The sequence below is a fragment of the Microcaecilia unicolor genome, chromosome 4 (genome assembly GCF_901765095.1).
Source record: "Microcaecilia unicolor chromosome 4, aMicUni1.1, whole genome shotgun sequence".
Classification (NCBI taxonomy): Eukaryota; Metazoa; Chordata; class Amphibia; order Gymnophiona; family Siphonopidae; genus Microcaecilia; species Microcaecilia unicolor.
Window position 1 is genome coordinate 306,321,425 of NC_044034.1, and position 12,064 is coordinate 306,333,488.

Consider the following 12,064-nt stretch of genomic DNA (forward strand, 5'->3'; position numbering starts at 1 on the left):
ATATCCTAGGTCTGCTCTGCTCCCATTTTGGGGGGAGGGATGGGAGCAGAGCAGACCTAGGATATTTCATGTGAATATAGAACATATGTTTGCATTTAATACCTTATGAGGGAATATCTGTGGGTTTGGGGACTGAGGAGAGGACTGTGGCTCAATGTGGAGCTGAAAGGGAAAGGGATTTGATATACCACCTTTCTGTGGGGTTTTTTTGCAACTACATTCAAAGCAGTTTACATAGTATATACAGGTTCTTACATGTACCTGGGGCAATGGAGAGTTAAGTGACTTACCCAGAGTCACAAAGAGCTGCAATAGGAATCCAACCCAGTTTCCAAGGATCAAAGTCCACTGCAATAACCACTAGACTCCCTCCCCCACTCGAAGTGGTCAATAAACATTCAAAGAATGGGATGGGGTAGGGTGGAGTGGACCAGAGCACAGATAGCGGCAGGTAGCAGAATTTTCTCTTTCAAAACGTCGGGAACCCTCCCTATATAGATCTACTAAAATATACCCTGTATAATTTTGTTGCCACTTTATTCTTTGGTATTTGGTACATCCAATATCTAAACATAATAAAAGGTATCATTACCTGCAACTATTTTGATAACCTTTTTCTTCATGTTGTCAGAACAGTTATGGGCTCAGGCCAAGAATTTTAACTCATCTCATCCTAGCCATTCCACAGCCCTGCCTTAGCTCTGCTCCAGTTTAGCCTCCCCAAACAACATAACTATCTATGCCTGGGATGATGACAATCCTAAATCCAAGTTTTCTTCTTCTCATGTCCATACTAAGTAATGCACGCGTCAGTGTTGATGAGTTGTCCTCCGCAAGACCCTGCACTATGTTGGGACTGATCTTGAGAAACAGGCAAACAGCAGATGTTGCATGGTCTGTTCTCACTACAAGAGAAGTCTCGGGTCTGCTAGAGGAGGCACATTTTGCCATGTAGATTCTTGACCTTCTAACCTGGGTTCAGAGGTGGTTCAGGACCTTCCAGTGGTCCATTCCTTCTCTACCCCTGCAGGAAGCTGTTCCATCATTCTGATACCCTTATTGCTCCCAGCAGCAGGATCTCAAAGTCACTTCTACCACATCTCTTTATAGGCAATCACAGATATACAGCTAACAACTTCTGCTGTCTTGTAACGAACCTATAATGTCACTAAAAGTAAACCTTGAGGACAATTTTCACCTGAGGAAAATTTGCATAAATATGTACGGATAAGATATTTATACATTTTAATGGCGTTTTTTAAAAGAGACATTTGCTATTCATGTAGCTGAGAAACACAGATACAATCTGTATTAGAACCTGAATACTGCTGTTAAAGAAATAAAGTCAGGCCCTGCCCCCTGGAACAGCCCCGGGCCCTCCTTATTTTATATGGATACATTTTCTCTGTACATCGACTTATCTGTATAAAGCTCCAGAATTTTGAGTACAAGCCACTTAGTAGTCGGCACCACTACCAACTGCAGAAATGGTTTTGAAAACTGACCCCTATGGGGTCGATACTCAAAATGATTTAATCAGCCAGAAATGGCTCCTGGTGAGTTAAATCACCTGTGCTGGGGTATCCTCTGATATTCAGCAGCTTTAAACCATTTAGTGCAGATAAATATCACCTCAGACCACTAAAGTGAAAGCTGGCTATTTTGTGGGTGGTCCGGGGGTGGAGTCAGCATTTATGCAGTTAAGTGCTAATATTCAGCACTTAACTACCTGAGGGGCCCTTTTACTAAGACATGTAAGCACCTACACGCATAAAACTTGCGTCAAATTAGAACTACCACGTGCCCCGGGCAGTAATTCTAATTTCTACACACATCCAAAAAGCATGGCAAAAAATAATTTCTATTTTTTACCATGTGGCACTAACCAGGTGATAATCGGCAGTCTACGCACGCTGCTCATTACCACCCAGTTAACCTGCAAGACCTTACCGTTAAGTCAATGGGTGGCAGTAAGGTCTCAGGCCCAAAATGGACGCGTGCTGATTTTTATTTTGCCGCACGTACATTTTTGGCTTAAAAAAAAAGCCCTTTTTGCAGGCGTGCTGAAAAGTGGACCTACGTGCATCCAATACACACATCTATACCAGTGCAGGCCTTAGTAAAAGGGTCCCTAAGTTAAGCAGCTATATCATAATGCATAAGACAGAGACCTATCTCTATGTGGTGTCACTTACGTGGTTAAGTGCCGACTATCTACCCCTATATGTTTGGTATAAGTTAATATGATTAAGTGAGTCCTATCCAGGATTGTAAGATTACTTCATATATATGGGCTGCTTATTGTTTTCATCTGGAGCCCTATCACCTCCCTCTTCCTTCTTGGGCTATTTTTTAAATGGAATTCCTCACAGAACATCTTTGCTCAAAATGAGGGCAACAGACAGGCTTGTTTTTCCACTCTCTCTGGGAATGCCCAAGAATCCAGGCCTTCTGGAGTGCTCTGTTATCTGGCAGCTCTGTTAAAAATACAGCTACCACTCTCCCCAATTGGAGCACTTTTAGACAAATATGAGCTATTTGCATTACAAAGCAGAGGGGCAGAACAATTAGTTCATAAGGCTTGCATACTGGGCAAACGTATTATTTTGTGTACATGGAAGAGTGACTCCCCCCCCCCCCCCCCCCCCGAGTACTGGCATTGGAGGAATAAACTCCATGAACTTCTGTTGCTGGAGCGCCGAATGGTGGGGTCTTCCCCCGGAGGCGATGGCAATTTCTTGCGACTTGGGGGCCGTACATACAGGCTCTGTCCTCGAGGGCTCGTAGCTTTGTATTAAACTCATTTTGAGAGAGCTGGCTTTTTTTTTTTCCTTTCTTCTCGAGATAGAGTTGGGTTTGTCATTTGTATTTTAGGGAAGGGTGGGAGGAGGGGGAGGGGTGGTTTGGGGGGAACAATTCTTTCAAAAATCTGTTTGATGACCTTTGTTTTATGGAAGTTTACTAGATATTGGTTTGCCTTTTACTGTATGTCATCAATAAAAATGATTTAACCTAAAAGGAATTCCTCCAGCTGGAGATGTGATGCCAGAACATTTCTGGAGCAAGACAGTTGATCAGTCTTGGTTCTTTGGATTTCCATCCTACTGCACTGTGGCATTTGTAGTCCTTCTTCTATTTACAACTGGCATTACATGTCCCACTATACACAAGGAGCAAGGGGATGGCAAACAGCCAAGACAAACCAAAAAATGTATTCCTTCATGCATCTGAGTCATCAAGGAGACCCACTTGTGAAAGTTTAAGCAAAAAGGTGATGAAGGCATTTGATTGACTGATGCTTTCGTTGTGATCTTTGGAATACACCAAACTTCTTATCCAGAGTCACTGACCAAATGAGATATCTCTGAATTTCAGTTGTTTAATGAGATTTGTGAAGGTAAGACCAAAAAGTCTACAGAGATGAACAATGTGGTTCAGGGCAGGATTAAAGCATAGGCAAATTAGGACCTAGATGTTTGGGGAGGCCACTGCTGCTCACATAGGTTTATCTATTAACACCACCCCCTAAGCATTGTCCTCCAGCTGGTAGGAGTAGTCACTGAACAGAGCTGCTTACCTGCTACTTTCTCCTCTGCTGGTTTCCTCTGCAGTCAGAATGACGCAGGGCTCTATTTGTGGAATTTTTAGAATGCATTTCATTTTAAAATGGGTGGACCAACGTGATTGTTTGCCTAGGGCCTACAAAAGAGTTAATCCTGCCCTCATGCAGGTAGGAAGGCAATGATCTTCCTTTGAGAGTATCACCCTCTCAGTATACCACCATGATGAACACTGCATTTTTCTGCAGACTCTCTATGCACCTGATCATTAACTCCTGCAATGACTTCTAGGTTTATATGCTTCTAGTATTTGTGAGGTATACGGTTGCATCCTTAGAAGGAATTTTCTTCCTGGTGCCAGACATAATGAATAGACAAATCTTTTCAGTTGTCAGTCAGGCCATATTTAAATCATTTCCAACAAATTAATATGTTTGGGGTTTTTTTTTTTTGTTTTAGCAAAATAGTGTAACTTCTCGGAAACAAAAGAATACAAATTAAAACCATCTTCCCTAAATCTGTAAGAAGAAGTTCATAAATCTTACTCTGGTGCACCCAGGGGTTATCCCCTCATGGACTCCTGTTAAACCTTCATTTCTTAAATCCATGACCTTGTTTTTGTGGGGTTTGTTTATGTGTGTGGGGGGAGGGGAAGGGAGAAGGTCCCTTACATCTCCATAAATTCTACTACTATTACATACATATGAGACAGTCCCTGCTCTGTTAGAGGAATAGCTCTGCTGTCTCACCCCAGCCCTAGTTTCCAGGCTAAATTTTACTGAATGATTTAACTTTGTTTTCTAACCTTCTCAAAAAAAAAAGTAAACAAAATGAAAACCAGCTGTAATTGGGCAAGAGTATTTGCAGAATCTGTCTGTGTAGCATTTTAGGGAAATGAGATATATAAGAAAAAAATGATACTGAAAATATTTGTTACATCCAGGGCTGTGATGAGGTGTTTACACTGCTACTTCTCCTTATATGCATATTGAAGTGTGCACAAATTTCTTGCTAATAAAAGAAGATCAGAAACCTTTATTCAGTCAAAATGAGAATGAAAAAAAAAGAGTATTGTACAACATGAGCTTTATAGACGTTACAGGCACAAAGACGGACATGTGGAAAGTGACCACATGTGACTTTGGGCAAGTCACTTGGGGCCCTGTTTACTAAGGCGCGTTAGTGTTTTTAACGTGCCTTCAATTAGCGTGTGCGCTAACCATGTAGGCGCCTATAAGGATATTGTAGGTGCATAAACGGTTAACACGCGTACATGGTTAACGTGCATTAAAAACGCTAACGCGCCTGTAACGTGGCTTAGTAAACAGGTACAAAATCTTAGGGCCCTGTTTACTAAGCTGCGCTATAGGCGTGCTAGTGATTTTAGCATGCGCTAACACTAGAGACACATGGGTGTCTCTAGCGTTAGCACAAGCTAATTTTTAGCATGCACTAAAAATGTTAGCGCACCTTAGTAAATAGGGCCCTTAGATTCTGAGCCCTCTAGGGACAGAGAAAGTACTTGCTTATAATATGTACAGTGCTGCGTATGTCTAGTAGTACTATAGAAATGATTAGTAGTAGTAGTAGGAAAGTACATTTCTAACAGGGCACCTACTGAACATGCTATTTAAGAGGCCCATTTAAAGCCTAGTTTATAATGAAAAGCAGGTGCCCACTTCTTATACAATAATACTCACTAGTATGAACCTGGCTGCCTGTGTCTGTAACTTTCTTCGCTGGGCTCCAAAGCCCCAGCTGATGTCCCTGGACATGATCAAGTAGGAATCAGTTTGTGTGCGTGCGTCAAACGTCAGACACATGAGCACAAACTGATTCCAACTTTATCATTCCTCCACGACTCCACGCTCCACAGCCGAGAAAAGGACTTCGGCTGGCGGGGATTGGGGTCCCTCGCCAGCACAGGTACACGATGGCGGCGGGGGAGGTATGGCGGCGGGAAGGGGGGCTCGGAAGGGTTGCGACAGGAGGGTCCAGGGGTCAGGAACTCCGAGGGGGGGTCTGGAAATCAGAGGGAGGGGGGTCTGCTAATCGGAGGGAGGAAGGCAGGGAGGTGGGGTCTGCAAATCGGAGGGAGGGAGACAGGGAGATGGGTCTGGAACTCAGACAGCGGGAGGGAGGGGTCTGGAACTCGGAGGGGGGTCTGGAATTCGGATGGAGGGAGGGAGGGGGGGTCTGGAACTGGGAGGGGGAGGGGGGTCTGGAACTCGGAGGGGGTCTGGAATTCGGAGGAGGGGACAAGAGGGGAGGAGGGGGGAATGCACCACCTGTACAAACCATGTAGGCGCCTATAAGGATTTTAAAAAGGGGGGGAAGACCCTGGAACCTGGAGGGAGGGAGGGACAGACGACGACGACCCTGGAAAACGGAGGAAGGGGACAACGACCCTGGAACACGGAGGAAGGGGGGACGACCCTGGAACACGGAGGAAGGGGGGGCACTGGAACTGGGTGGGAGGGACCCCAGGCACACACACTCTCTCTCAGACACACACTCGCACACATTCTCATTCACTCTGTCACACACACACACACACTCGCAAATTCACTCTCTCTCTCTCTCTCTCTCTCTCTCACACACAGTCACTCTCACACACACTCTCTCAAACATACACACTCCGAGGAAAACCTTGCTAGCGCCCGTTTCATTTGTGCCTGAAACAGGCCTTTTCTACTAGTTTCTTTATAAAATATTAGAGCAAGTGGCCAAAAACATACCTTAATTTAAGGCACGATCATTTACTGCAGCAAATGCCTGCACCTAGATAATTTCTAGTACTTTATCATTTACATGCATATTTGTACACACCATCCAAACTCTGCCCAAACGCACTCCCACCATCAAAGTGCATGCCATCGAGCTACATGCGTACTTTACATTAGCCATGATTTTATGAGAAGTCATTTATGCGTGTTACTACATATGAGCATTAATGAATAAAATAACCCCTGGTTAGGTGCATACTTTCAGCCTAAAAATATGTGCTTTCTTATAAAAATTACCCCCATTAAGCTCTCCATTGACAAAGGAGTAACCTAATAGTTATAGCAACAGGTCAAAACTCAGGAAAATCAGGACACAAATCACCCTTCCTTCACTCATAATATAATAAGAACCTAAGCATTGCCACACTGGGACAGACTGAAGGTCCATCAAGCCCATATCTTGTTTCCAACAGTGGCCAATCCAGGTCACAAGTATCTCGCAAGATCCCAGAACTACCTGGCAAGATCCATGTGAGCTTCATCAAAACATGTTGTTGCTCATTATCTAAGGCACTCATTGTTCCTTTTACTAAGGCACGCAGGCACCTATGTGTGGACAACATGCGTCAAATTACAACTACGACCCGGCTACCATGTGCCCTGGGTGGTAATTCTAATTTTGACAAAACAGTGCAGCAGAAAATAATTTCTATTTTCTACCGTGTGTTGCTAACCGGGCGGTAATCGGCAGTGTATGCACGCTGACGATTACCGCCCAGTTAACGCATGAGACCTTACTGCTAAGTCGATGGGTGGCAGCAAGGTTTCAGGCCCAAAATAGATGTGTACTGATTTTTATCTTGCCGCACATCCGGTTTTGGCAAAAAAAAAAGACCTTTTTTTGCAGGTGCTCTGAAAAATGGACCTGTGTACGTCCAGTACACATGCCTACACCAGTGCAGGTCATTTCTTGGTGCGCCTTAGTAAAAGGGCCCCTCACTTACCCCCTTGTTTAAAAAGTCATGCTAGCAGCTGCCATGTGCCTTTGCCAACACAACCCATTCAAAGTGAATGGGTTGTGTCAGCAGTTCCACACTGCCAGTCACTAGCGTGGCTTTGTAAACAGAGCCTTAGAATATAAACCATATGTACATATCTGGTATCATTATCACAATATTATTGTTATCATTAAAGGTGTCACAGTCTTCAGAGTCAAATTCATGGAAGCCATGTTTTTGTTGGATCATGTAACTGCTACTCAAAAAGCATGTGAGGAGCCAGAGTGTTTCCTTACCGAATTCACTGGCACAAAGGTGCTCGATGATTAAATCGGAGTTCATCTCATTGTCACATGGGGGACACACAGCTGTTCCTGGCAAGAAGGGAAAGATAAGTCAGTTTTTAAAAAGGGAGAAAGTACAAAAAAGATTTATAGATCCTTTCTCAATTGAGGATGCATATGTTGGTTTGGATTAAATCAGACATTTTACCTAAACCACTGAGAAGTGTACCAATGATCTAAAATATATTTTTCCCCAGCAAGATAGCAAAGGTGCTCATACATAAAATCCATAAGCCTCAACAAGGTTTCTTTGTTAAAATGGGTTCTTCAGGGGGATTAAAATCACAAAGCACCCCCCTGAGTAACTGAGAACTGATTTTAGGAGCACCTTTGCTCTCTCGCTGGAGTTTGGAATTTTACTACTTAAAATTACACATAAGAAAAAAAAGCACATGATGAATTTGTGGTATCAGCAACTTCAGATAAGTACATCTTTCAAATATAAAGAACTGTTAAAGCGTATTGGAATTTGAAGCTCATATATGATGATAGGAAACAAGGGTGCCTTACAATTGATAAAATTCATTTGAGAATCGAGTTATTTTCTGAGTACATATAAAACATTTTTTGAGGTGAATTAAAAAGAAATAATTTTATAGATTTTATGTATGATAATATACGTTAAAGAGACTGGGATTTGATATACCACCTTTCTGGGGATACAATCAAAGCAGTTTACATATTATATACAGGTATTTATTTTGTACCTGGGGCAATGGAGCATTAAGTGGCTTGCCCAGAGTCACAAGTAGGCACAGTAGGAATTGAGCCCAGTTCCTCTGGTACTCAGGCCACTGCACTAATCATTAGGCTACTCTTCAGTTACCAGGACCATGTTATTTCATATCATTGGCAAACAAACATGCGCAGAAAAAGCCCTACAAAATTCTGTTTTATCGTGTGCCGTCAATAGTGTGCCCTCTTTCAAAAGAGCACACAGCCCCCGCAGATTCCATTTCTCTCTCCCAAATTTCCACACCCAACGTTGTGTGTGCATCAGAAAAGTGCACAAATAAATTGACTAATGACCTTGGAAACATCAATAATTGGGTGCTAACAACCAATTATTGATAATTGGCAGTCTTAATTTGCGCAGTGCGCTATTCTATAAAGCACAGTGCTTAATTTAAATTGTGGGAATCTGAAAAGGGGGCGTGGCCAAGGGTGAGTTGGAGGTATTTCAAAAACTTGCGTGTGGAATTTGCCCAAAGCACGCCTAAGTTGGGTGCCAGAATTTAGACCTGGGCCCAAAAGTTACGCAGAGGATCCACACCACACGTTATTATATAAAGGGCCCACTCCCTTTATAGCACCCAAGTTTTTCAGCACCAAACTTTTGGCACCATTTATTGAATTCCTTCCAAAGCATATGCATCATTCACAAAGCGTAGCCACTCATTGCTGATGGTAAGGGCATGCACGGACCTTCACACATAGGGCTAGATTCTATATATGGTGCCAAAAAAAGCGCAGTTAGGCGTGGTTTATAGAATAGCACTTATGCCTGGGAATCATGCTTTAGACCCAGCCATTTGTACCAACTGAAATGTGGTACAAATGTATGCGCCTACATTAGTAGCACATCCCTGTTATTCTATAACAACGTGCGTTAATTTTAGAAATGTTCCCATAACCCTTCCACTTCTGTGCCCCCTTTTTCAAATTGCACATAAAATGTAGGTGTGGATTCCATGCCTAAATTTATGCACATAATGTTCAATTAAATTTAATTAGTGCCAATAATTACTTGCTAAAAAGCCAATTATTGGCACTAATTGTTTTTTTTTTAATTAAATTGCACAAGTAAATTGGGCGTGCACCCAAATTTGCACACTCAAGTTTTGGGGACTTTTACAGAATTAGGGGGCTAGTGTGCCCATGTTTGCACTATCGGCAAAGTGTGCATAGTCTTCAAGAATAGTGCACACTTTTTGCAAATAATGTACACTTTTGAGAGTGTGTGCTTTTTTGAAAAAGTGTGCAGTCTTTTTGAAAGAGCACACATGGAAGCAAACACAAAAATTATATATATTTCCAGAAACAACACAGGAAATGGGGACAGGACACCCTAGTTTCTAGTTATGAGGAATCCCATGCAGGGCCACCAAGGGGGGGGGGGACAGGGGGGACAAAAGTCCCGGGGGCCCAGGCCTCCAGGGGGGCCTGTCGCCGTCGCCGCCTGGCCCACCCTCCGTCACTCCCAGAACTAACCTTAAGCCTCCTTTCACTTCGCAGCAAGCAGCAGCAGGTCAGGCCACTCCTTCCTTCCATGTCCCACCCTCGCCTGACATAGCGTCCGCGAGGGTGGGGCACGGAAGGAAGGAGGAGAGGTCTGCCCTGCCGCTGCTTGCTGCGAAGTGAAAGGAGGCTTAAGGTTAGTTTCGAGGGCCCAGCCCGATAGCGGGTGGAGGGGGCCCGGCGACCTCGGGTGGGTGGGCAGCGGGGGGGCCCGGCGATCTCGGATGGGCAGCGACCTCGGGTGGGGGGGACGGGGGCGGCCTTGTCCCAGGCCCGGCTCCGGCTCTCGGCGGCCCTGATCCCATGGATTCTCTCTCTATACTTCCAAGCATGAAACATTGTACCACTTACTCAACCATTTCCAGGAAACTGTTTTAAGATTTAACATCAAAATAGGGGCAGGAGGCAGTCTGCTTCTGGAACAACACGCATAGAATAAAAAATGAAAATCAACACCCTGCAAGTGCCAGGCTACTAACTACATTCTTCCATCATGTATGCCTGTTTCATCACCACTCTCTGATTGCCTTCTAAGATCTTATTGCTCTCTCTTATTGTCTCTTTTCTTTTTGCTCTCTACTACTGTCTTTTTGTTGGAGGGAAAGGGAAATGAGACTTGATATACTGCCTTTCTGAGGTTTTTGCAACTACATTCAAAGCAGTTTACATATATTCAGGTACTTATTTTTGTACCAGGGGCAATGGAGGGTTAAGTGACTTGTTGCCCAGAGTCTCAAGGAGCTGCAGTGAGAATTGAACTCAGCTTCCCAGGATCAAAGTCCACTGCACTAACCACTAGGCTACAATGCCCACAAGGTTGGCATTTTTCATTTATTTATTTTTATAACTCTCCCTCCCCTTGTCTTCTCTTTCAACTGTTCACAACTGTAATAAGAGCTAAGAAGTAGATGCATCAGACATCAAATGGTCTCGCTTTGATTTTTGTAAGACCAAATGGCATTTGCTATGATGTGTTATAGACAGGAAGTGGATATACCCTGAAAAAGGAATAAGAAGTTTATACCTGATAGATTAAGCTAAAATTAATATGTTTTTGGTCTTTGATACAGACCATAGAAATCAAAATGAGTACAGATCAAGTTGCATTGACTTCAATTTCTCTACAAATCGGTTTAAGAATAGAGTGTGTTTTAACTGTATACCATATACATTGTCCATAAAAATGAGCTGAGTCATTTCCATTTGTTCACAAATCTTTTACTATGAGTTTACAATTACATTACACTTATTTATTTTAACACATTTCTATACCACCTTTTTTGAGCAAAGAATAATCGTAGGGATATGCAATGGGAGTCAAAAAGTATTTGCAATCCATATTCATCACATAGGATACCCTGGTATTTCACTTTTTGCTGGATTGATTAATAGAATGTTTTAATTATTGCTGCAGATTTTCTATCTATTTTCCTCAGTTCATACCCAATGGTACAGCTTTGGTTGGTACATTTTATCTTTAAATCTATTTATTGACGTAGTAGATAAAACATACATTTACAGTATTCAGCAAATAATATTACTAATACAACAGACAACTGTCAGTCATTTCCAAACATCAAATCGTTTTTTCTTTTTATCCCCCACAACCCACCCCTCCCCCTCCCCCTCCCTGCCTTTTTATGTATCAATCATGTTTATTGGCACACTTTGCAATAATACAATCTTACATTGTCAACATAACAGTTTACCGAACCAAGGTTTACTAACATGATACACCATCTCCATGTTACTTATATTCTATTTGTCTTCTCCACCCTCCCCCCCCCCCCCCCACCCAATTAAATCGTGATTCTTCCAAGTTATGCCACTCACATAGTCCCTCTCTAACCCTCCCGGAACCTGCTTAGCACAAATGTCTTTCTTCCCTCCTCCCACCAACATCTTTATATGTTTAACAGATAACCCCTTGCCGCTGGCGTTAAAGTCTGCCAAAATGGGGACCACCTCTGCTCAAATTGCTGCCCTCTTTTTGCTGTCTAACTTTGCTATTTCCAGCATGTCCATTCTCATTAAATGTATCATCTGAACTCTCCACTGTTGGTACATTTTAACACAGGAGTTAATCTGATGGGTACCACCTGACCACGCTCAGGTAACAATCAGTTATAGCACTTTGTGCACAGGGCCATAAAAGATAATGGAGTCAGTTACACAAAAGAGCTGTGACTGCTTAAGGT

At 43.0% G+C, this 12,064-nt stretch overlaps 1 protein-coding gene across 1 annotated transcript in view; it reads right to left on the minus strand.

Moving 5' to 3' along the window:
• Nucleotides 1-12,064, minus strand: part of SFRP1 (secreted frizzled related protein 1) — a 127,579-nt gene that overhangs the window by 85,573 nt on the left and 29,942 nt on the right. The window contains 1 exon segment of the mRNA XM_030201811.1: nucleotides 7,581-7,658. Coding sequence (XP_030057671.1) covers nucleotides 7,581-7,658 — 78 coding nt within the window.